This window comes from Peromyscus leucopus, chromosome 20, assembly GCF_004664715.2.
Source record: "Peromyscus leucopus breed LL Stock chromosome 20, UCI_PerLeu_2.1, whole genome shotgun sequence".
Lineage (NCBI taxonomy): Eukaryota > Metazoa > Chordata > Mammalia > Rodentia > Cricetidae > Peromyscus > Peromyscus leucopus.
In genome coordinates, this window is record NC_051080.1 from 12,323,491 (window position 1) to 12,350,260 (window position 26,770).

Here is a 26,770-nt window from a genome sequence, read left to right on the forward strand (position 1 = left end):
TATATGTGTATATATAATTATATGTATATATAGTCAAATTTATACATACACAAAGAGAGAGAGAAAGGGAGAGAGAGAGAGAGACAGAGAATTTGAAGTTCTTACAAAGGATCTGGATTTAGTTTCCAGAACCCACAACCATCCATACTCCATTTACAGGGAATGAATATCCTCTTCTGACCTCTGAGGGTACTAGGAATGCACATAGTGCACACACACACATGCAGGTAAAAACACTCATACACATAAGTTAAAATAATAATTATAGAAAAAGCTAATATTTTTGTAATAACCTACTTTTGGAATAGCGCTAAATTAAGTTTTGTGGAGCTGGAAAAATAAAAGCCTTTCTTGGTATGAGGAATATACTCAATAAAAGCTGATATTTCTAGAATCCTCTGGTTCTTGATGCAACAATTTGTATAAAGATCCACGGAACTGACAACAGATCTCTATCTCTTGGTCAAAGGCCTACTTTCCCAAAGGAGCAGAAAGATGAGAAGGGGCTGAGTTGAGCTTGAGTGGCGGGCTTGCTCGCCCATGTTACGACCGTGACTTACTTCTGCACACCACGTTTGTTTTGGGCAGTCCTGAACCACGGCCACCAAGCCAGTGCTGTTGCAGGTGTAGGAGACACATGGGTTGCTAGGATCATCAAAGGATGCACCAATCTACAAGGTGATTGGGGGGAGGAAAGAAGTTATTTGCCTTGGAATATAATTTAACCTACCAGTTAAAAACTTGCAAAAAATTAAGAATAAAAATTCGAATTCTAGTGTCTGTAAAGAATCTTTCAGTTGTTGTAACCAGTTAAGGAAAGATGGTTCTTTAACTTCAGTGAATAAATTAAAATTTTCCATTGGGGACACAGAATGTATCAAGATTCCCAACCTTCAAAATAAAACTTATGATGTCACTCTGCCATATGTTTAAGAATATTTTTCAAGACAGGATATTTTATGGCAAGCAAGAAGTTCACCAATTGTTGTGCTTTATGTTTCAATAAAAATATGACATTTAAGTGTAGAAAATGGCATGACATAAAAGAGGTTTATTGAATTAAGACTCATGGGTCTGCAAGGTGTCTTAGTATAAAAGCACTTTCTGTTAGCTGAGCTGATAATGAGCTGGATCCTAGGAATCCACTGTAGAGAGAATTGGTGCCTCAAAGGTACCCTTGGCCTTCACACATGCGCCATGCTGCATGCACACACATTAATAATAGATACAAGTTTAAAGGAGGACTAATAGGGCTGCAGAAATGGCTCAGTGGCTGATTACTTGCTGCTCTTCCAGAGGACCAGGATTAGGTTCTCAGCACCCAAATGGTGGCTCACCATCTATACCTCCGTTCCAGGGGGTCCAGTGACCTCTTCTGCCTTCTAAGGGCACCAGGAACCCATGTGGTATACATACAAGCAGACTTATGCACATTAAATATGAAACATTAAAAACATTTATACATAAACACTACAAAAACAATTATACGCTTAAAATAAAAATTAATCTTTAAAGTAGGGTTAATGGCAATCCTCCCAAGATGCCTTACTTCTGTCTTTGTTAAAACTCTTTGGACTATTTTGTAATTAATTTCTGTCCAACATTCAAAGCACAGTCTGAGAAACAGTGTTTAATTTAGGGCAGTGGTTCTCAGCCTTCCTAATGCTGTGACCCTTCAATACTGTTCCTCATGTGTGGCTACCTCCAAACATAACGTTATTTTTGTTGCTCCTTCATAACTGTAATTTTGCTACTGTTGTGACTTGTAACGTAAATATCTGATATGCAGGATAGATGATATATGACCCCTGTGAAAGGGTCAGTTGAGAACTATTGATTTAGGGCTTTTGGCCCTAAGATAAATTCCCTGTTAAACTGAAATGTTATGATTTCAACTCTTTTACATGCAAATTATTACAATTTCCTTTTTTGTTTCTAGAGTCACACCAATTTTGGAAATGGAAGGTTGAGGGGATCAGATTGAAATGTGAGCTGGGTAAATGATTTGTGACGGCAAAACTCTGACATGCATCCGGTTACGTGTTTCTTAGCATGCCTCATTTACTTTAGCTTGAGCTTTAAGTATTTATCAACACCAGTCAAGAGTGTTAATACCAGTTTGGGAATCATCTGACATCTGTGGTTTCACCAAGTCTTTGCTAGAAAGTTAAGCCCTGCCCCAAAGGTGAGCTCAGCAGTCCAGACCCAGGCCTGCACAAGCTAAGCGCCTGAATGGGTGGAACCCTTGAGGTTTCTTGTTTGGTCGCTGGCAGTTTGGCCATCTGATCTTTCTGGGTGTAATTACAGCTGAACTCTGTTTATTGATTTGAATGTGGCACAGTATGTCTTCTCCATCTGGCAGGGCTCAGGGGAACTTCAGTACTGAGATGGACTGCTGGCTGGTTAGTGATTGAGAGCACTGCTTCCATTGGAAGGAGCGCTGTGAGAACTGTGTTCTATGTAACTAGTGTGGACAAAGAAGAATCTATCCTTGATCTACACCAAAATGTTTTCAAAAACATTTTTTTTTAATGATACACTGAAAACTCCCTGGTGTGGCTTAGCATTGCATTTATTCAGATGATTATATTAATAAAATAGAGAAGAAAAAGGCTTACCTCATAATCTGTATTGTTAAATAAACAGGTTCTTGGTTCTGAAAAGTAAATGCAATATACTTCTTTAAGATTTATGAAAAAGAATTTGTAGATGGGATCATACTTATCAACCAGTTATACATTCCTTAAAATACTATTATTGCCTTTTAACCTATTGATGCTGTTAATACTTCTTAATTCTGGGTTTTCCTTCATCACAACAATAAGTTTGAAGAAGTACTAACTCTGTTATATTTACCAGATCCTGTCATGTGTGACATATTAGCTCAAAACCACCCCTTGAATGTATAAACAGGCAAAGAATGGACCGATTCAGTTCATATAATGTGTTCCGGATACACACCACAGTGGCCGATGTCACAGCAGGAGTCATTCGATTTGAATATCATAAGCTTCTCTCCAGTTTGGCAGGTGGGCGGAGAAGGACACTCTTTGGGTTTGCAGTCCACAGCCTGTGCGTCAGTACAGGTACACTGGTGGCAGTTAGATATCCATGTGTCTCCAGGCTGCAGATACAAACCACGTTTAGACTTTGTTCCCAAAAAGAGGCAGAAAGGAACTTTAGGTTACAGTAGACCAGAACTTTATACTTACTGATTTCTCTTCTCCCAGTGGACCATGACACACTGTTAACATCAAATGATAAATATTAATTAGATGTTGTAAATTACGACCACTTGCTCTTTATAGATAACAAGCAGGGGGCCCATACTGTCATTGACACCAGGATTTAAAAGGTCAATTTGTGGAGACATCAGGCCTGAAGGTGGATAAATGACACCCACCTGCTTCCAGCAAAGTGTTTTGTATAAGAGTACACGTGGCATGTGTGTGTGTGTGTGTGTGTGTGTGTGTGTGTGTGTGTGTGTGTGTGTGTACACTATCCAGCTCACTGTCTTGTAAAACTGCTTTCTATCTCTACAACTCAGTACGTATCAAGACATCATTGGCAAATCCTAAGATCCAAATTCCCTTAACCAATCATTTGAATTCCCTGTCATAGGTGACATTAACTTTCACATTTCAGACTATGTTCTCCTTTCTTTAAATGTAACGTCCAGGGTCGTACTAGAAGCTCTTCCTACTCCTCGCATTTTCTCCAGTCTCTTCAATGGAACTTGTTCTCCACAATGAACAGCACTAAGTGGAAGACTTTCTGACTTCTAACTTGTTTGAGTCCATGGACACTTTGAAGCCATGGACACAGCTTTAGCTCTGTGAATATACAGTATCCCAACAGATCTTTAATAATCTCTAACATAAATGCACAAGGCAGACTGTGTCTTCTTGCCCCAAGCAGTTTTCTCTTCCAGATTAAAGTACATTTTCTATTATTAAAACATCAGACTTAGGAGCCATGCACATTAATTGCAATTTGTCATTCAAACCAGCAAGTCCCTTACTCTCGCCCTCACTTTAAACCTTTTCTTTCTTTGTTCTTGGCTAATCCACCTCATCATCATCAATCCAGCAACTCAACTGCCCGGATTCCTTTCTGATCCAATCGCTTCTCTACACCACAGCCACCGCAATTTTCCTAATGCCTAATTATCTAATTGCTTTTATTTTAAAGGTTAGTCTATTTAAAATGAATACTTTATTCTAGTTTCCAAGGTCTCCCACATTAAAGCCACCTCTCTAATCAAGTAGAACAGTTGATTGGATCTAGAATGGTCTACTTATTGCCATCAAATTCCAATCCTAAAATCTGCTTTCTCCATAGGGCATCCACTTACTGCTTATTGTGAACTTTATCGTCTGCCTCATATGAACACCATGTTTTTTTTTTTAATTTCTCATTTCCCCACTAAATGAGGTCAGAATTATTTTCTTTATTAAATACTCACTGCAAAATATATTACATTATCTTAAAAGTAGTAGGAACTCAATAAAGTTCTCAGAAATGATTAAAATCAGGCACAGTTGCAATTTTCAACTAGAACAAAGGCCCCAACATTGTATTATGTAGTTAAATGCTCACTCTTAGGAGAGCAGTGACGTTAGCTCTTATCAGAATATGTAATTTCTTGAAAGAGCTAGCAGGCAAATCAGCATGCACTGCTTGGCCTCATTGGTTTGTGAATGAGAAAATAACTTATACATTATTTGGCAAGTAAAAGTCAGATTCACACATTTAGTTTATTCTAGAACATTTCATGACCATTCATGTACTGGAGTGACTTCAGACACTTGATGCACAAGAAGAACCATCACCACAGAATTCCTCTGCAGTGGGGGTGCACTCACCTGGGGCTGGTGGAAGCGTGCCTGGACACACTGTAAAAACAGAAAACCTGTTAGGCTCTGGAATATTGGGAATGGTGTCACGGTGTTGGGGAAAATACATTACTATATTGCTGAAATAATTGGCTATACAGTCAGGCTTCCAGATATTCCACCTGTCTCCCTTCTGTGCTGTTAACAGCATTTGACATCCTACTATTGTAGGGTGTTTCTTTTAGACCTTAAAATTTAATGGAGGAGAAATCTGTATTGAGAGTAGAAAATAAAGACAAACTTCTCTTGAAATTTTTCTTGGACAATAATTCTCATGAGTAGGTCAGTGAATAAACAGTAAGAGGTGATTTCACAGGGATATAATTATAATAAGATAGTGTGGATCTTAAGAACATTTATCTTTTTTTCCAACCTCTTGAAATTCTTTTATTTTGTTTCATCCCTCCCAAACAATTTAAACAGATAATACATGCCTAGACACCTGTAAGTTTCTATATTTCACAGATATGGGCCAGCCATATTTACAAAATTCTAAATTCTAATTCTAATTCAAAATTGCTGAAGGTCAAATTTGTACTGTTATCCCACCCTACCAAAAGAAAAGAAACACAAACTCACCCAGGACAGGCATTCTGAAAAGAAACTTTCAATTTCTACATCTTTACTTAGAAGACAGAACGGAACCCTTTCTTCTCCCCCTCTTCTACCGAGTCATAAATTTTGTAGATATTTTGGGTTGATCAACATGAATAATAGCAATCATATCTGGGCCTATAAAGCCCCTGTCCCCACTACAAAGGTTACAGCATGGCCATCACCATTTCTTACTGAAGGTTTTGCTTTGAATGTATACTACAGACCCTAGCATGTTTTTAACTACAGGACATGCCAGTGGACCATGAAATAATTGGAGGTCTTCTCATACTGACCTGTTTCCTTTCCAGTGTCTTGACCCTCTGTTGCTTTGGTAGCGGTTTCTAGAGTAGGGAGGGTGACAGTACAATGTTTTACTCACAATAATAAGAATCCATATCATGTCTGTGTCTGTTCCTCTCAGGGATGGCAGATTCCTGGGCAAGGTGGACCCCATGTGGAAGAGATAAATTTCATAGGATTCGAGTCCCCTGGGTCTTACTATTTTACCTGGCTGGGACACGCGGGCACTGGTTGTGACGACAGCTGCTGTTGACGTGGAGTCTGCAACAGGAAGGAAGCAGTATAGGTTATTTTATTCCAGGACCAGCACCATCCATAATCTTCTTCTCGGGAATCTCAGGCTGAGTCAGGCATGGTGGCACAGCCTGGAATCCTAGAGGTTGAAAGATTGAGATAGGCTTGTAAATCTGAGACCAGCATAGGGTACGCAGTGAGACCTTCCTTCAAAACAACATAGAGCTCTCAGGTTGCATGCTACATCTTCCAAAGAGTCAGACGAAAGCCTTTTTATCCCCCCAAAGGGCTTCCAAGTTGTATCATAACAGGAAGTTCCCCTGTTCTCCTTGGTCCCCATTCTGGCCTACTTCCTTTCTGGAAACCCTCAACTCAGCTCCTTAGGACCAAAGCCACACTGATCTCTGAGGGTGGTATAGCCAACATTTATGTTTTGGTGCTCCAGTTCCAGACTGAGAAACCACAGCAGTGCTTCTCCCACTCCTAAGAACAGAATGGGTTTGAACAAATTCACATTTATTACCGTCAATAAAAAAGTCTTTGTATCCCAAGAGAAACAACTCCTTTTCTTATAAACTCTTCCTGTGCTATGGCTTAATGTTTTGGGAGGAAGTGGTTTTCCTAGACTCACCTGTTTTTCCTCCTGTGCTTTGGCTGCCTGGTGCTTCTGTGGGGACTCCTGAGGGGGTAAATTTAAACTCTTTTAGTTTATTGAGACCTTAGTCATGAGAAAGAAAATCCATTATTGTGGGTGAATTCAACATCTCTCTTCACCAGAACCGGAATTCTCTAGGTCTCTGGAAATTCCAGTTGAACCTGACATAACACCTAAACAGCATGATAGTTGAGACAGTGATGCGGTGATATATTGTGTACCCTAATAAACTTGCCTGGGGATCGGAGGACAGAGCCAGCCACTAGATTAGACATAGAGGACAGGAAGTGGTGGCACACCCCTTTAATCCCAGAAATTGAGATCCTATGCCTTTGCTTGGGAAGCACACATGCCTTTAATCCCAGAAGGTAATGTGGCAGGGCAGAGAAAGGTATATAAGGCGTGAGGAGACAGGAATTCACTCTCTTTAGGCTGGGGATTTTGTAGAGGTAAGAACTAGTGGCTGGCTGTTCTGCTTCTCTGATCTTTCAGCTTTCACCCCAATATCTGGCTCTGGGTTTTTTTTTTTTTTTTTTTTTATTAAAAGACCATTTAAGATTCCAACAACACAGTGACAGCAACAAGATCATGTCTAAGAAACTGTGTAGAGGGAATGGCCGAAAGCAGAAGGACCACACTTAGTTCAGTGGCCATTTTATCAAATAAAATGAAAGCACCACAGCAAAAAGGTCATGTGCATTTTGTCAAAAGAAGCACAAAACTCTGTTTCTGTCCATTTTGTTCTTATCTGCTATCTACTACAGACCCCAGAGAGTCACCAACCACCCTAAAGGCTGAAAACGCAAGTCACTAACTACTTGTTGTTCCAACTCCAGTGTAGGCTCCAACTTTTGTAGAAGCTGTAGTCCCTGAACAGAGGTTGGGCAAAACTTGGGGTGTGAACATTGGAAAATATACAGCCCTGTGACATTCCACACTATCTCTAGGCGAGGCAGCAGCCTCTGCAGTTCAGAGACAAATTTCTGCAATCATTTTCATGACTCATGAGTGCGGAAATGCCCAGGGGCTAGAGTTGGACCAGTAGTTACTCCTGTGGTGACTGAAATCACAGAAGGAGAGAGAAATTTATCAATCCCTCCAGCCAAAAATTAGGATTGGAGTTTAGAATAAATGTATGGGTTTCTTGAATTAACTTTCTTGCTTCTACTGACTCATTATTCATGATCCCTGTTATACCATTTTCTCTAAACATAGAAAGGGTAGTTCTCATGGAGTAATGTGTGATCATCCAGGAAATCTGTACTCAAAGAAGAGCTGGGGAAAATCCCCCAAAATTCATTATATCAGACAACTTAAAAATGAAATTAGCTGTTGGGGCCCATCTAACTGAACTCTAGCATCTGTGGTCCTGCCACTTAAACAAGTTGTTGCCTCTAAACAGACAAATAAAAGCAAAGAAGTTGTTCAGAACCACATGACTAATGAAAGTTTGCTATGTGTTTGCGGGGCCTTATAACTAGACTCCTTCCTTTACTGTTAAGTCATTGGTTTCGCTGTGTTAGGACCCCCAGATGCAGAGTAAAGTCATGCCAGAGACCTGTGGTGTCGGATATAAAGAGCGAAGGAAGGAGGAATGACCAAAGTAAAGATCCATTATCATCCTAAGACAGTGGCTCTCAACCTTCCTAATGCCGCAGCCTTTAACACAGTCCCTCATGTGGTGACCCCTAACCATAAAATTATGTCATTGCTGTTTCAGAACTTTAATTTTGCTACTGCTGTGAGTCATGATGTCACTATCTGATACACAGGATATCAAGATATGTGAACCCTGGTGAAAAAGTCGTCCAACCCCCCAAAGGGGTCACAACCCACAAGTGGAGAACCCCTGTCCCAAGTGAATGGCCAACAATGGCACATTATCTGGTTTCCACTGTATGTAAAATCTACTAATACTAAGGGAAATTTTTTTTATTTATTTTGACCTTCTGTTTACCTGAAGTAGAACTCTCCGAGCCCGTATTTCCTCCAGCTGATGTAGTGGTTTCTGAAATGGCAAATGGGAAAACAAATCTTTCCAGATAACTGCCACTTCCACTCTAGTTTACAAAGAATCCCCTATGTAAGGACTCCTAAAATCTGCCTAAATTGATCCAACCCTAGTCACAAGTGAAGACATCATTGACCTTAATGAAAACTCCTGAAAGACCACTTTTCTTATTACAAAGAAACAAATTATAATCATAGTTGATCATCACTCAAAAGTCACACGCAGGGCAGTGGTGGTGCACACCTTTAATCCCAGCACTCGGGAGGCAGAGCCAGGTGGATCTCTGTGAGTTTGAGGCCAGCCTGGGCTACAGAGGGAGTTCCAGGAAAGTCGCAAAGCTACACAGAAAAACCATGTCTTGAAAAAACAAACAAACAAAAAACCCAAACAAGCAAAAAAAAAAAAAAAAAAAAAAAACCAAAGTCACCCCCCCATTCATTCCCACCTGCATTGTTTCCTGTGACCATGGCTTCACTGACTCCCGTGGAAGCTGTGGTTTCTGAGAGAAACAGATGAAAGAGAGGGATTTAGGAAGGAGCTTGTGACATTGTCACATAGGCAGAGTCATGCAGCCTTCTTTCAGAATGCTTAACTCACCGCTGCTGGGACTTCCAGATGCCTCGGTCACACTTATAGCTGCATGGGTGGTACCTGGAACGAGAAGGCATGGAGTCAACATGAAGACTGTTTTGTGCTGATACAACTGAGGTGTACGGCATGTGCTTTCATTCAGGAACTGTGTACCGGACAGCTCTGGGAGGTGTCATGTAGAAACTGCTTTACCTCCTTAGCAGGTCTTTGAACATGTGCTTTCATCAGACTTTCTGTTCCTGGATTAAGAATTTTCTCCATATACCAACTATTTAATCAATAAATATGTATTACCCCTCTTATTCATAGGGATTATACCAAAATAAAGGAAGGCACTCCCTGAGAAGCCTCTTATAGTAGCTTACTTAGCAAACATAACAAAAATCTTCACCCTGATGGTAGACGTACATGGGTATAATCTCTAAAGAAAAAAAGCCTTTAATTTTCTCTATTCAGTAATAAACTTATGTCTCTGGCTTTGTGGTTTTAAGACAATTGAGATATTCCTATAAAAAATATTGTTCCTGTGGTAAATTTACAGAAGACATCTGCTATCATAGTTATTTTGGCCGGGTTTAGTCATAGGGAAGTAGATTTTGGCAGCTTCACCAATATAACTTTCAGGGAGTGTGTCCCATGATACCCTATTGAGAGGTCAATAAGGCACAAGCATAAGAAATGACAGTGTATTTGAATCGCACTCACTGGCACCAATGGTGAACATTGGACACAACTTTTTCATAATATTTTGACAAATATCAGAAATGTAAAGGTTTGGGGGGGATTTCAAGTAGTTAAGAGAAAGTGCCCCTGATGCCTATGATTACCTCCACTTTTAGTGTCCCACTTTCTCCCTAAGTGGTGGTGGCTTCTGAGAGGGGTGAAGTCAAGACAGGTGGCTGGGAAAGCCACAGTTCTCCTGTGCAGGGGACAATGGAGCAGGAGTCACCTCATAGATAGAGCCATTGAGGATTCCATGGCTGCTTACTAGCTTACTTAGGCAGGAACTTACAGGTCCAATTCCAGTGCTAGCTCACAAACAAAGGACCTCAAATCATCACACTGACTCATGTTAGTCTCCTAAAGACCTGCCTGGAGAAGAACCCGAGTGTATGTTTCTCAGAGGCCCCCTCACAGCTTCCTGGTGAGCTGAAAGGATATGTATGCCCTATGACCCACATCAACAAAATGATCAAAATGCCCCCCACCTGAAGCCCTCCCCTGAAATTCTGTCTATACTGGGATGAGGAATAAGCTGGGTTTCTCCCAGATCAAAATTCCAGTTGCTTGGCTTCTTGAGGCTACAGTGGTGCCTATCATGTGATTAAAAAAAAAAAAAAAAAAAAAAAAAAAAAAACAGAAAAAAACACTTGACTTTGCCGAGAATATGAGCCAAGACAATATCATTATTGTTCTTTGTTAAAAAGAAAAAAAAAAAAAAAACATGGCACATGGCTGTAATCTTGGCATTCTGGAGGCAGAGACTCAGGCAGATGGCTCTCTATGAGTTCTAATACAGACTGGTCTACATAGTTCTGGGCCAGCCAGGACTACACAGTGAGATTCAGTCTCAAAACAAACAAACAAAATAAAACAAATAAACCCCAAAGCTTTTTTATAGGAGAGAATGCCTTCCAGAATTCATACTGTTTCTTCTTCCTGTAACACTTCAGGGGTGTGTGTGTGATGTCAGAAGCCATTCTCGAACTGACTGGACAGACACCAACCTTTAGGAAGTTATGGCTATAAGACCAGTTGCTGATAATGAGAGGGCTTTTCCAGAATACACTCAGTTGAAAGAAAATATCCCAAGTACTACATAGCACATGGCAGGAAAACATACCTCCTACCAGGCAAGCCCAGCAGTCACAAGGGAAAGCCCACACCCAACTATGGGAGCTGCCAGGTCTCACCTGCTGTGGCTCTGCTTCCTTGGGTCTCATTATTCTCTGTTCGAGTTGTAGCCTCTGCAGGAGGAAAATGAAGAATGTGAGGTTCAAGGATTTGGTGGAGGAAGTGAAGAATTGTGTTGATGTGTCATCGGAGTTGACAGTCTAAATATATTATGATCTTAAATAACTATTAACTCTTTGCTTGTAACATATTTGTGTGCAAATTTATAGGCATAATGGTCGCTTTCCTGCATGGTTGACAGAACATAAGCTTCTCGACAATATTGGAAAAGCTATGTGGATCTGATTCATCAGAAGACCTGATGGTTCACTCCTTCCCATCAGTCACTGAGGTTCCCTCTCCACAGAGCCCACTGAAGGTAAGGGAGCTGCTTTCTCCCTCGCATGATAAAGCAAGGATGCCTGCTATGACAAAGGTTTCTAAAGAAGAAAAGGATCCTCTTTCTGAATTGTAGGGATCAATTACTTAAATGTTTTGACTTCAGCTGTTTAAAATAGAGTTCCTTTATTCTAAAACTCTCAAATGGTATTTAATCCATCTTGCCCAACTTCAAACTCTGTGAGCTGCAGCTCCTCCAGGTGAAACCACTGTGATACCTCTTAGATAAGGAGAAGACTGAAAAATGACACATTACTCCATCTCCCTAATATTTTTGAGCGTCTCCTTTGTGCAATTCTGTGGTTCATCCTTGGGCTGTACTAGTGAACAAAATACCCAAGATCTTGCTCCTGGAATAGCCCTCATTCCAGCATCTGGTAACCAGAAGAGGATAAAAAACACACAAAAAACTAGGATATTCACCGTTAGCAAGCACTTTTTGAGAAAAACAAGTAAATTATGTGCAATAATTATGGTCCTGATGTGAAGACACTGGCCAATAGTGTGGTGCTCTTGACTGTGTACATCTCAGCCCCTACAAATCCATGGTGGGCATGAAATTCCTAGGCAAGCCTGCAGGTTGTATCCCCAGGAACAATGCCATCTCTTTTCTCAGCCTAACTCCTCACTCATGTTTACTACAGCCATCTAAAGAGAGACTTGATAAAACAAAAAACAAACAAACAAACAAAAAAAACCAAAAAAAACCCTCACAACTTCACAGAATAATGGCTTACCTGTTCGAACTTCTGCATGGGTAGTTTCACTGCCTCCTGTGGAAGTTGTGGACTCTGAAAGAGAAAACAAAGAAAGGAGTAAAGACTGTGGTCTAGAAAAGTATACACGGTACTACTATAAAAATTAAATGTCCACATCTGAGGTGTATTTTCATCACTACCTGTATGAGATCTCACTGATTCTTTAGTTTCCCCAGAGACTGCAACAGTGGTACCTAAAACAAGAACACTACTGTGCTCATGAGTTCACTTATATGCCTAGCAGTTGAGTCAGATAGGGATCAGAGCTCTACAAAGCCATTGCTGAAAGCTGCCAGGGCAGAAACCATCCCACACAATGATCCTACATCAAGTCTACTGACACACTTCTCAACCATAATTCCTCTTGCTCTGAATGTGGGTAGGAAATGTCCTCCCATATCATTTATTGGTCATTAGTTTAGATTCAGGATCAACTAACACAGTGGTTCCCAACCTTCCTAATGCTGTGACCCTTTAATACAGTTCCTCATGTTGTGACAACCCCAACCATAAAATTATTCTCAGTGCTACTTCATAACTCTAATTTTTCTACTGTTATGAATCATAATGTAAACACTTTTGGAGATGGAGGTTTGTCAAAGGGGTTGAAACCCACAGGTTAAGAACCACGGACAGAAGTCCTTATTGAACCTGGGGAGATAAAGGAGGCAATATAATATTTTTTTGGCTTTTTTCCCATCATTTCCTTATCAATAAAGCTTATTGAGTAGCTACTTTCAGAAGATTTGAAGGAGATACCAGGAGGGAGGGCACAAGCCTCTCAGTGCTCACCCGTGACTGCTTCACTTGTTACTGTTTCATTTACTCGTAGGGAAGTCGTGGCCTCTGAGGGAACGAGAGAAGAAATAGATTGTTGGCAAATATTTCAGGATGACAGAAAACACAGAAAACTGGGATCCCCTTTCAATGAATCAGAGGAGGCACTCAGTGATGAAAGGGCACATAGAACCCGCACATTGCATCACTAACTCACCTGTGTTGGAACTGTGTGGAGCAACAGTTGTGGAAGGGAGGAGACCCGTGGTGGCTGAAACACAGAAGGGACTGGAATCACCACGCTGGCTTTTGTTTGGTCTCTCCAAGACTTACTCTTTGGAAGTCTACAGATTCTTATTTAGTGTCCCTTCTCTGGCACCACTACTATGCTGAGAATACTCCATTAATTGCCTCTCTCCAAAAGCAATCAGAGGGCTCAGTTTCTCAACTTGAGGCGACCTTCCTAACAGTCTACAGGATGGGGAGGGGAAGGTGATTTTCCCCCACAGACACTGCTTTTCTACCCATAAGTAGAAGACAATGTAGTAGGTTTGATGAAAAATTTTAAATAGCAAGAAAACATTAATTATTAGTATTGCTTTGGGGACATAGAAACCTGTGTATATAAATGTTTCTAAGGTTAATTTATGCTATCTCTACTTTTCAGGCTAGAGATCTCATGAATATTTTAATGTAGCTTTTATGTATAGGAAAAATGCTGCAGAACAGTTAGATCATCTATCCTATTTTAATAGAGACTCTTGGTAGATTCTTATAAAAAATTGAATGTCAAATTTTTTTTCCTAAGACCCAGAGTCTCTGAGTAAGAACAATATGCTTCAGGAAAGCCCACGTCCTGAAGTCATTCGAATGGTCCAGATAAGTCATAGTAATGGCAGCCAGCTCTCATGCTCACACCCACACCCCAGGGCGCTCTTCCCCACCTGCCATGAATTTAGTTCCAGTGCTGCCCCTGATTTCTGTGAAAGCTGTAGCTCCTAAGACAATAGAAAGAGTAGAGGCATGAACTCTGGGGTATTTCAGGAAAGGAAAATCATACTGGTACGCCACTTCAGCAGTGCGGTTGTATGAAAGTCATCATGTCTAGTCTGGTGGTGGTGCTGGTCCACTTATATTTGAGAACCATAGCTTTGCTTTTCTTTTTATAAGAAAGATGTTTTGTGTTACTTGTGTCTGTTTGTTTGCTTGTACAGAGCCAGCTCTATAAAGTCTGGAGGAAATCAACACACTGTAATTACAATTTGGGAAGGCACAAGAAGAGAGGAGGCCAAAGCACAATCATCAAAATCTAACTTGAAGTCCATGACCAGAAACATTTCATTCTGATAGAGACACTTCTTGCAACGTTTCCTAGTTAAGACAACATTTTTTTTAAATGTAAATTTATAATCTCATTTTGTCTTACCTGTTACTTCAGGCTGTTTTGATGGCACTAAAATAAAAAAGGAAATATTTTTAAGTGTACAACTTAATCCCTAAAATTTTATTTATGTATTGGATTATAAATTTTGGAAGGCAGTCACATTCTTTGAGATTCTCTCTCTCCTTCCCCTTGTGTGTGTGTGTGTGTGTGTGTGTGTGTGTGTGTGTGTGTGTGTGGTGTGTATGTATATATATATATGTATATATGTGTGTGAGTGTGTGTGTGAATGTGTATATGTATATGTGTGTATGAATGTGTCTGTGTATGTGTATCTGTGTGTATGTATGTATATATGTGTCTGTGTGTGTATGTTTGTGTATGTGTACATGTATTTATGTGTGTGAGTGTGTGTGTATGCATATGACTTGTATACATGTCAAGCACTCTCACTGAATCTGAACCCCAAACTTCTCTTTACTTGATATTTTGATACATGTTTTCATTAAGCCACCTGACCAGATCTTGACCTTGGGATCCTCCTGCCTCAGCATCCCAATTAACTGAGATGACAAGTTTGTGCCACGCCCCCCACCCCGTTCCAACTAATATTTTGAACTTTCAAGTGGAAAAAACAAAAAGGTATGCTGATATACATTATACAACCACATATTTTGTGCAACTTACCTTCAATTAATATGTCTGGAATTCTGATAAATGGGTCTAGGAAAGGAAATAAAAGAAGGAAGGAATTATCTGGGAGGTATGTTATAACACACTCCTTTAGGAAGTCATCTAAGTTACAAGTCATCAAACTAAAAGCAAGCTGTTGCCTTTCTCCCAGGTAAATGTCTGCACACCTCGAGTTCCTCCTTGACTCTGATTAATTATTGTCTTAAAAATGGAAGACACATTTAAAAAAAATAATAGATCCCACCAGTTTCTTGCAGCCTTTGCCTTACTTTATAATGGTGATGTTCTACATTTAAAATAAACCATCTAATATTTTTGTTTGAGCTACCATAGCTTTAATGAAGAATATATAAATTTATTGGAGTTTGAGTTAAGTACTCAATTTTTTCCTAACTCCCACTTAAAAATAAATGAAGTATAAATCCTTGCCAGAGAAGAATGAGCAATATAGTCCTTAAGTCTACATTAACTCTACATATTTATTCATAAATTATATTCCTTTAGTCTATTCGTGTGTGTGTGTGTGTGTGTGTGTGTGTGTGGTTTTTTGAGGCAGAGTTTCTCTGTGCAACAACCTTGGCTGTCCTGGAACTCATTTTGTAGACCAGGCTGGCCTCAAACTCACAGAGATCCACCTGCCTCTGCCTCCTTAGTGCTGGGATTAAAAGTGTGCACCACCACTGCCCAGACTAATCCATTCATTAAAGCCTCCATTCTGTGTGGCACTCCACAAACTAAGAAATGACATTGTTGCTGTTGATCTTATTTGATGTGTCTATGTGTTTTACTTGCATTCATATATGTGCACTATGTGTGTGCCTGTTGCCTGCAAAGGCAAGCAGCAGGTGTCGCATTGCCTAGAAGTTGAATTTACAGTCAGTTGTTAACTACCATGGAAGTGATGGAAATTGAACCCTGGTCCACTATAAGAGCAACAAATGATCTTAAGGGCTGGGCCATTTCCCCAGTCTCTGCTGTTGTAGCTGCTATTGTTGTTATTGGTGGTGGTGTCTATGTCTGTGTGTGTGTGTGTGTGTGTGTGTGTGTGTGTGTGTGTGTGTGTGCACACTAGGGTGGGGCAGGTTCCATGGTTCACAGGTGGAGGAGATCAACTGGCAACTTTTCGAGTTCTATCCTTTCACCTATATGTGGGTTCTGGCAACCAAACCCAGTCTCCAGACCTATGGGGTGAGCCCCTTCACTGACTGAGCCATCTTGCTGGCCCAGAAATGAAATTTTTCTCCATCACTATGACTTTGGATGCCTTTCTACTGTAGACATTTAATGCAGAGTAACCTTGAAAAAAATTAGTAGCTCTGAAAAAAATAAATCACCACATAGGCATTTGTGAATTTGATGTCAAGTTGGAAGGATATAAAAAGGATGATAAAATTCCTAATTCATAAAACAATAATGTAATAATTTTGTCCACTCAAGCTCTCTGAAGCCTTTTTCGGAATGATAGATGGAGCAGGGAGTCAGTGTAGTACAATTTTAAGGCTCTTTCACTACTTGTGTCTTCAGTTTGTGTTAGAGATAGGAGACAAACTGCTCCTTCAGAAGCAAGTTCTCCTGCTGGATTACTGAAGATTGAGGTGCATTTTGCTCTAAAGAGGATTATATCACTGAAAAAGAGAGACTCCAGACTCAGCAGAGAGAGGGAGACACAGCAATTCACCACTTGACGCTGTAAAACTGTTGGCAAGTTGGATAATGTCTTTGGCTACGTTTTTCTTGAGTAACATGAAATATAACTTCCCCATAATTAAATGAGATGATGTCTTTAAAAACATAATTACATTCCTAATTGCTCAGGATGAAAAATGTGTCAAAATTCCATCAGACAATCCTGTTCACAGTGGTCCTGCTGATGTAAATGCTGGGCTAGGGCCAAGTGGGACCCGACATCAAATGGAAAGCCAGGAGCAATGACCTGGGTTTGAGAGAACTGCGATCTGGGTAGATGTCACTCCTGTACTCAGAGCTTGTGGGACAGCCCTTCCTCAACCTGGCCCTCTGTGGATCACAAGGGCACAACTGGGCTAGTCAAAATCAAAACAAGTGGAATGGGTTCTGATAACATGGGTGATTGTCATCTGGACTTCCTGACCTTTGGCTTTGTCTACTCAGGCTTGAACCTCTGATTTTCTTTAGTCACAAGGGAAGATGTCTCTTTAACATGCTCACCTTCTAACACTTTGCATAATGATCATGTTAATATTATTGTAGTGTTCAGTTTCTTATTACCTAGTAACTTCCCCCAAAACATTTAAATCTTTTCTCATAGAGGTCTCATAGCACATGACACACAGTTAACAGACAATAAAAAGTTAACCAAATGTAACAAAATTACAGAAACTTCTGTTACTGAATATTTTAAACTTTATCCAGATATGTAGGTGTAGTGTTGGCCGCTTCTGCACTGACTCAGTTTTCTTATATTGTTCTTTTGGGTTTTTTTGTTTTTGTTTGTTTTTAGTTAAATTTCTAATATCTAAGGCTTTACTTCACTGGCATTTCCCTTTAAGAATAATATCCTTTGTGCCCAGCTTATAGCCATTATCACAGAAAGGAGAGTGGTGCTGAAAGTTAGAAACCCAATTGTCTCCTGAGTGTAACACCTTACTTACACCAGCTAACTGAAATTCTCCTTGACATCCTTGTTTAAAAATGTTAACAAAATGCATGTTTTGAAAATGTTGGTTGCTGTGAAAATTAATACATGCTACACAACCCAGAGTAGTGTCTTGTTGCCCCATAGAACACACCTCTGATTCTTTGGCTTTGTTATAAAATTTATTTCTCAATTAAGCTCTTCAAGACAATTGCCTATTCTTTCATGAAAGCCCTACATCACCTAGCAAGATATGAAACATAAAATACTAGAGAATTTTGATCTGATCTTTAATTATATAAATCATCCCCATGACCATTATTTATTAGATTTATCAGGCAGCCTTATGCTAAAGGCAGTATGAGTCATACCCTTACGCTCCCTTGCCTGACTTTGCAGATGTGGTGAATTTGGTCATGCCTTCACCTGTAAGAGTGGTGGATTTATGGTTCTGTTTCTATTCCCAGTAAAAGAATAATATTGTATGTGGTTATAGTATAAATGTGGATATTTTATCATGTATCTCAAATCCATATATCGATAAAATAGATCATCTCTAATAATTTCTCCAAGAACTCAGGTCCTTGGTTATATTATTTAATTGATCATAAGTTGGGTCTTAAATGTGCTTATGCAGAATCACCAGCAGAGCACACAGATGAGCCTTGATTGCATTATTATCAGAAGTACTGATCAGAGGCTAGGCTTCCTATGTGCCTCTTCAACCATCACACTATACCAGGATTTGTTATTTTTGTATGAGAAAGATAACAAACTTCTCCTGAAGTCAGAAAATTCACAATAGAATAAAGATGCTTGGTAAACATGAGTATTCACCAATTTCAGGACTTACTATCATATTTAATTATTTTAACATCTTATAATACCCTAATAGGAATTAGGGCAACCATTGAATTGGCACATGAAACACCCTACATTGAGCTAATCATACTTGCCTTCATTTGTTGTAGGCTCAGCTCCTGGTCTGCTAGTACTATTTCCTTGGCTTGTGGTTCCTTCATCAGCTTGTACAGTTCTTCCAGGAACATCAGTGGATAAACTGGATGTCCATGTGTTTCCAGATGAGGGCTCAAATGTTACAGTCACTCTGGTTGATGGTTCTAATGTTGAAGTCCAATCACTAAATGTGCCTATAGATTGTGATCCTGAAGATGAAGGTGTAGGCACACTAGTAGTTGCAGATGCTTGTCCAGAAGAAGGTGAAATGCTACCTGGTAACGCAGTTGAAGATGATTTTCCACTGGAAGACCCAGTAGTGTCTGTAACTGCAGTGGAAGCACCAGTGGTCACTGAACCAGTGACTGTTACCCTAGTAGTTAACAGTACTTTAGCTGAGGATAGTGTTGTTGCTGATTCTGCAACTGATGATGTATTTCTCAAAGTGACTGTAGTTGACAAGCCAGCTTCACTTGAGTCAGTAACTGATACTTTAGTTGTTTCCAGTGTACTAGATGATGGTCCAGTTCTTGCTGATTGTGCAAGAGATTGTGCAGAACTCCTTGTAACTAACGTAGACACACTAGTTGTTCCTATTCCAGTAACAGTTTCTGTACTTGTTTGTTGACCTTCTGCTGATGATGTTACAGTTGTTGTTGTAGGGTGAGAGGATGTTCCAGTTGGATTTGAAACTACAGTAGATAGCACTGTGCTCCTACCTGATTGTGTGGATGTCTTACTCACTTCAGGTGATTGCCTAGAAGTTACAGTCACACTGGTTGTCTGGCCAGATGTCAGAGCCAATTTATCACTTGTCACCATACTTTGTGACACTGAAACTGATGGGCTATTTGCTGCTGTGGGTCCAGCTGTTTGTCCAGATGTCACTGCCTCTCTAGGTGGTGATGCAGTTGTTGTTTCTTCAACTGATGTTGCCTTTGTCTTGGTGCTTCCAGGTGTTGGGGCAGTCGACTCTGTACCAGTAATTGATACCTTAGTGGTTTCTGGGGCTAGAGATGATGGTCCAGATGTTGGTGATTGTGCAAGAGATTGTGCCAATCTCTCTGTAACTACAGTCGACACACCAGTTGTTCTTGTTTCAGTAACAGTTTCTGTACTTGTATGTAGTCCTTGTGCTGATGATGTTCCAGTTGTTTTTGTAGAGTGAGAGGATATTCTAGTTGGATTTGAAGCTACAGTAGATAGCACTGTGCTCCCAACTGATTGTGTGGATGTCTTACTCACTTCAGGTGATTGCCTAGAAGTTACAGTCACACTGGTTGTCAGAGCAGATGTCACAGTCAATTTACTATTTGCCACTGTGCTGTCTGACATTGAAACTGATGGACTAGTTGCTGCTGTGCGCCCAGCTGTTTGTCCAGATGTCACTGCCTCTCTAGGTGGTGATGTGGTTATTGTTGTTTCTCTGACAGATATTGGCTTTGTCATTGTGCCTCCAGTTGATGGGCCAGTTAACTCTGTGCCAGTGACTGATACCTTAGTTGTTTCTGGGGCTAGAGATGATGGTCCAGATGTTGGTGATTGTGCAAGAGATTGTGCCGATCTCTCTGTAATTGTAGTTGACACACCAGTTGTTCCTGTTCCAGTAACAGTTTCTGTCCTTGTTTGTTGTATTTCTGCTGATGATATTGCAGTTGTTGTTGTAGGGTGAGAGGAAATTCTAGTTGGATTTGAAGCTACAGTAGATAGCACTGTGCTCCCAGCTGATTCTGTGGATGTCTTACTCAATTCATGTGATTGCCTGGAAGTTACAGTCACACTGGTTGTCTCAGCAGATGTCACAGTCACAGGACCATTTGCTACTGTACTACCTGACATTGAAACTGAGGGACTATTTGCTGCTGTGGGTCCAGCTGTTTGTCCAGATGTCACTGCCTCTCTAGGTGGTAATGCAGGTGTTTCTTCAACTGATGTTGCCTTTGTCGTGGTGCTTCTACTTGTTGGGGCAGTCGACTCTGTGCCAGTAATTGATACCTTAGTGGTTTTGGGTGCTTGAGATGATGGTCCAGATGATGGTGATTGTGCAAGAGATTGTGCAGGTCTCTCTGAAACTACAGTAGACACACCAGTTGTTCCTGTTCCAGTAAAAGTTTCTGTACTTGTTTGTTGTCTTTCTGTTGATGATGTTCCAGTTGTTGTCGTAAGGTGAGAGGATATTCTAGATGAATGTGAAACTACAGTAGATAGCACTGTGCTCCCAGCTGATTGTGTGGATGTCTTACTCAATTCATGTGATTGCCTGGAAGTTACAGTCACACTGGTTGTCTCAGCAGATGTCACAGTCACATGACCATTTGCCACTGTACTGCCTGACATTGAAACTGAGGGACTATTTGCTGCTGTGGGTCCAGCTGTTTGTCCAGATGTCACTGCCTCTCTAGGTGGTAATGTAGTTGTTTCTTCAACTGATGTTGCCTTTGTCATGGTGCTTCCACTTGTTGGGGCAGTCGACTCTGTGCCAGTAATTGATACCTTAGTTGTTTCTGGGGCTAGAGATGATGGTCCAGATGTTGGTGATTGTGCAAGAGATTGTGCCGATCTCTCTGTAATTGTAGTTGACACACCAGTTGTTCCTGTTCCAGTAACAGTTTCTGTACTCGTCTGTTGTATTTCTGCTGATGATATCGCAGTTGTTGTTGTAGGGTGAGAGGATATTCTAGTTGGATTTGAAACTACAGTAGATAGCACTGTGCTCCCAGCTGATTCTGTGGATGTTTTACTCAATTCATGTGATTGCCTGGAAGTTACAGTCACACTGGTTGTCTCAGCAGATGTCACAGTCACAGGACCATTTGCTACTGTACTACCTGACATTGAAACTGAGGGACTATTTGCTGCTGTGGGTCCAGCTGTTTGTCCAGATGTCACTGCCTCTCTAGGTGGTAATGCAGGTGTTTCTTCAACTGATGTTGCCTTTGTCGTGGTGCTTCCACTTGTTGGGGCAGTCGACTCTGTGCCAGTAATTGATACCTTAGTTGTTCTGGGGCTAGAGATGATGGTCCAGATGTTGGTGATTGTGCAAGAGATTGTGCCGATCTCTCTGTAATTGTAGTTGACACACCAGTTGTTCCTGTTCCAGTAACAGTTTCTGTACTTGTTTGTTGTATTTCTGCTGATGATATTGCAGTTGTTGTTGTAGGGTGAGAGGATATTCTAGATGAATGTGAAACTACAGTAGATAGCACTGTGCTCCCAGTTGATTGTGTGGATGTCTTACTCAATTCATGTGATTGCCTGGAAGTTACAGTCACACTGGTTGTCTCAGCAGATGTCACAGTCACAGGACCATTTGCTACTGTACTACCTGACATTGAAACTGAGGGACTATTTGCTGCTGTGGGTCCAGCTGTTTGTCCAGATGTCACTGCCTCTCTAGGTGGTAATGCAGTTGTTTCTTCAACTGATGTTGTCTTTGTCATGGTGCTTCCACTTGTTGGGGCAGTCGACTCTGTGCCAGTAATTGATACCTTAGTGGTTTTGGGTGTTGAGATGATGGTCCAGATGTTGGTGATTGTGCAAGAGATTGTGCCGATCTCTCTGTAATTGTAGTTGACACACCAGTTGTTCCTGTTCCAGTAACAGTTTCTGTACTCGTTTGTTGTATTTCTGCTGATGATATTGCAGTTGTTGTTGTAGGGTGAGAGGATATTCTAGTTGGATTTGAAACTACAGTAGATAGCACTGTGCTCCCAGCTGATTGTGTGGATGTCTTACTCAATTCATGTGATTGCCTAGAAGTTACAGTCACACTGGTTGTCTGAGCAGATGTCACAGTCACAGGACCATTTGCCACTGTACTGCCTGACATTGAAACTGAGGGACTATTTGCTGCTGTGGGTCCAGCTGTTTGTCCAGATGTCACTGCCTCTCTAGGTGGTAATGTAGTTGTTTCTTCAACTGATGTTGCCTTTGTCATGGTGCTTCCACTTGTTGGGGCAGTCGACTCTGTGCCAGTAATTGATACCTTAGTGGTTTTGGGTGCTTGAGATGATGGTCCAGATGTTGGTGATTGTGCAAGAGATTGTGCAGGTCTCTCTGTAACTACAGTAGACACACCAGTTGTTCCTGTTCCAGTAACAGTTTCTGTACTTGTTTGTTGTCTTTTTGTTGATGATGATCCAGTTGTTTTTGTAGAGTGAGAGGATATTCTAGATGAATGTGAAACTACAGTAGATAGCACTGTGCTCCCAGCTGATTGTGTGGATGTCTCCCTTACTTCAGGTGATTGGCCAGATGTTAAGGTAACCCTAGATGTCTGGCCAGATGTGATACCTAATTTACCATTTGTCACCATACTTTGAGACACTGAAACTGATGGACTAGTTGCTGGTGTGGGTCCAGCTGTTTTTCCAGATGTCACTGCCTCTCTAGGTGGTGGTGTAGTTTTTGTTTTTCCAATTGATGTTGACTCTTCCATGGTGCGTCCAGTTGATGGACCAGTTGACTCTGTGCCAGTAATTGATACCTTAATGGTTTCTGGTGCTTGAGATGATGGTCCAGATGTTGGTGATTGTGCAAGAGATTGTACAGGTCTCTCTGTAATTGTAGTTGACCCACCAGTTGTTCCTGTTCCAGTAACAGTTTCTGTGCTTGTTTGTTGTCCTTTTGTTGATGATGTTCCAGTTGTTGTCGTAAGGTGAGAGGATATTCTAGATGAATGTGAAAATACAGTAGATAGCACTGTGCTCTCAGCTGATTGTGTGGATGCCTCCCTTATTTCAGGGGATTGCCTAGAAGTTACAGTCACACTGGTTGTCCGAGCAGATGTCACAGTCACAGGACCATTTGCCACTGTACTTCCTGACATTGAAACTGATGGACTAGTTGCTGGTGTGGGTCTAGCTGTTTGTCCAGATGTCACTGCCTCTATAGGTGGTGAAGCAGTTGTTGTTTCTTCAACTGATGTTGCCTTTGACATCGGGCCTCCAGTTAATGGGGCAGTGGACTCTGTGCCAGTCACTGATACCTTAGTTGTTTCTGGTGCTTGAGATGATGGTCCAGATGTTGGTGATTGTGCAAGAGATTGTACAGGTCTCTCAGTAATTGTAGTTGAAACACCAGTTGTTCCTGTTCCAGTAACAGTTTCTGTACTTGTTTGTTGTCCTTTTGCTGATGATATTGCAGTTGTTGTTGTAGGATGAGAGGATATTCTAGTTGGATTTGTAACTATAGTAGTTAGCACTGTGCTCCCAGCTGATTGTGTGGATGTCTCCCTCACTTCAGGTGATTGCCTAGAAGTTACAGTCACACTGGTTGTCTGAGCAGATGTCACAGTCACAGGACCATTTGTCACTGTGTTTCCTGATGCTGAAACTGAGGGACTTGTTACTATTGTGGGCCCAGCTGTTTTTCCAGATGTCACTGCCTCTCTAGGTGGTGATGTAGTTCTTGTTTCTTCAATTGATGTTGCCTTTGTCAAGGTTCCTCCAGTTGACGGGCCAGTAGTTGAATCTGTGCCAGTGACAGATACCTTAGTTGTTTCTGGTGCTTGAGATGAGGGTCCAGATGTTGCTGATTGTGTAATGGATTTTTCAGGTCTCTCTGTAATTGTAGTTGGCACACCAGTTGTTCCTGTTTCAGTAATAGTTTCTGTACTTGTTTGTTGTCCTTCTGCTGATAAAGGTCCAGTTGTTGTTGTTGGGTGCGAGGATATTCTAGTTGCATCTGAAACTACAGTAGATAGCACTGTGCTCCCAGTGGATTGTGTGGATGTCTCCCTCACTTTAGGTGACTGGCCAGATGTTAAAGTAACCCTGGAAGTCTGGCCAGATGTCACAGTCACAGGACCATTTGCCACCGTACTTCCCGACACTGAAATTGATAGACTAGTTGCTGCTGTAGACCCTGTTTGTCCAGATGTCACTGCCTCTCTAGGTGGCAATGTAGTTGTTGAATATTCAACTGATATTGCATTTGTCATGGTGCCTCCAGTTGATGGGACATTTGACTCTGTGCCAGTGACTGATAGCTTAGTTGTTTCTGGTGCTTGAGATGATGTTACAGTTGTTGCTGACTGTGCAAGAGATTGTTCAGATCTTTCTGTAACTACAGTAGACACACCAGTTGTTCCTGTTCCAGTAACAGTTTCTGTACTTATTTGTTGTCCTTCTGCTGATGGTGTTCCAGTTGTTGTTGTAGGGTGAGAGGATATTCTAGTTGGATTTGAAACTACAGTAGATAGCACTGTGCTCCCAACTGATTGTGTGGATGCCTTACTCACTTCAGGTGACTTGCTAGATGTTAAAGTAACCCTAGGTGTTTGGCCTGATGTCATAGCTAATTTATCCTTTGTTTCTGTAGTTCCTGACACTGAGACTGATGGACTATTTGTTGCTGTGGGTCCAGCTGTTTGCCCAGATGTCACTGCCTCTTTAGATGATGATGTTGTTATTGTTGTTTCTCCAACTGATGTTGCCTTTGTTAAGGTTCCTCCAGTTGATGGGGCAGTTGACTCTGTGGCAGTTGCTGATACCATAGTTGTTTCTGGTGCTTGAGATGCTGGTCCAGTTGTTGCTGACTGTGCAAGAGATTGTGCAGGTCTTTCTGTAACTACAGTAGACACACCAGTTGTTCCTGTTTCAGTAACAGTTTCTGTACTTGTTTGTTGTCTTTGTGCTGATGAATGTCCAGTTGTTATCATAGGGTGAGAGGATATTCTAGTTGCATCTAAAACTACAGTAGATAGCACTGTGCTCTCAGCTGATGGTGTGGATGTCTCCTTCACTTCAGGTGACTGGCCAGATGTTAAAGTAGGAGTCTTGACAGATGTCACAGTCACAGGACCATTTGCCACCGTACTGCCTGACATTGAAACTGATGGACTATTTGCTGCTGTGGGCCCAGCTGTTTGTCCAGATGTCACTGCCTCTCTAGTTGGTGATGTAGTTGTTGCTGTTTCTCCAGCTGATGTTGCCTTTGTCGAAGTTCCTCCAGTTGATGGGCCGGTTGACGCTTTGGCAGTTTCTGATACCTTAGTAGTTTCTACTGCTGGAGTTGATGGTCCAGATGTTGCTGACTGTGCAAGAGATTGTTCAGTTCTTTCTGTAACTACAGTAGACACACCAGTTGTTCCTGTTCCAGTAACAGTTTCTGTACTTGTTTGTTGTCCTTCTGCTGATGGTGTTCCAGTTGTTGTTGTAGGGTGAGAGGATATTCTAGTTGGATTTGAAACTACAGTAGATAGCACTGTGCTCCCAACTGATTGTGTGGATGCCTTACTCACTTCAGGTGACTTGCTAGATGTTAAAGTAACCCTAGGTGTTTGGCCTGATGTCATAGCTAATTTATCCTTTGTTTCTGTAGTTCCTGACACTGAGACTGATGGACTATTTGTTGCTGTGGGTCCAGCTGTTTGCCCAGATGTCACTGCCTCTTTAGATGATGATGTTGTTATTGTTGTTTCTCCAACTGATGTTGCCTTTGTTAAGGTTCCTCCAGTTGATGGGGCAGTCGACTCTGTGCCAGTGACAGATACCTTAGTTGTTTCTGGTGCTTGAGATGCTGGTCCAGTTTTTGCTGATTGTGCAGATCTCTCTGTATTTGTCATTGACACACCAGCTGTTCCAGTTCCAGTAACAGTTTCTCTACTTGTTTGTTCTCCATGAGGTGATAAAGGTCCAGTTGTCATTGGAGGGCTAAAGGACATTCTAGTTGGATCTGAAACTATGGTAGATAGCACTGTGGTCATTTGTGTCTCTCCTAATGATTGTCCAGAACTTAGTGTAAAGCTGGCTGCTCCTGGTAAAAAGAAATAAGAAAAATGAAATAAATAAACATCTTTTGGGTCTTCTGGTAGTCTGAATCAATGCTATTTTCTTTTTCATTTTTGTATATCTTTTTCACTTCTCAAGACATCACATTTTTTTTTCTTTTTGATACTGTGGAAATTCTTTCTGATACTTTATGTCTTTAACAAAGTGTTTTTCCACCTTCCTAATGCTGTGATCCTTTAATACACCTCATGTGGTGACCTTCAACTATAAAATTACTTTCTT

At 41.0% G+C, this 26,770-nt stretch overlaps 2 protein-coding genes and 1 long non-coding RNA gene across 3 annotated transcripts in view; all 3 read right to left on the bottom strand.

Annotated features, from left to right (window-relative positions):
• Positions 1–452: 452 nt before the first annotated feature.
• On the bottom strand, positions 453–12,689 carry Muc19 (mucin 19, oligomeric). The gene is made up of 15 exons (XM_037197806.1): positions 12,671–12,689; positions 12,474–12,527; positions 12,313–12,366; positions 11,197–11,250; positions 9,290–9,343; positions 9,138–9,191; positions 8,639–8,689; positions 6,658–6,705; positions 6,000–6,053; positions 5,786–5,833; positions 4,866–4,895; positions 3,213–3,244; positions 2,962–3,124; positions 2,619–2,656; positions 453–671 (listed from the first exon to the last, which is right to left on the bottom strand). Exons 1-15 carry the CDS (start codon positions 12,687–12,689, stop codon positions 453–455), a joined length of 972 nt encoding a protein of 323 aa, XP_037053701.1.
• A 465-nt stretch (positions 12,690–13,154) lies between these two features.
• Positions 13,155–15,216, bottom strand: LOC119086349. The gene is made up of 4 exons (XR_005089614.1): positions 15,179–15,216; positions 14,537–14,563; positions 13,328–13,381; positions 13,155–13,179 (listed from the first exon to the last, which is right to left on the bottom strand). It is a non-coding gene; the product is annotated as an uncharacterized LOC119086349 (long non-coding RNA).
• Positions 15,217–18,740: 3,524 nt separating this feature from the next.
• LOC119086401 (mucin-22-like) overlaps positions 18,741–26,770 on the bottom strand; it is a 31,614-nt gene continuing 23,584 nt past the window's right edge. Inside the window, 3 exon segments of the mRNA XM_037197807.1 lie at positions 18,741–21,769; positions 21,772–22,257; positions 22,260–26,513. Coding sequence (XP_037053702.1) covers positions 18,741–21,769; positions 21,772–22,257; positions 22,260–26,513 — 7,769 coding nt within the window.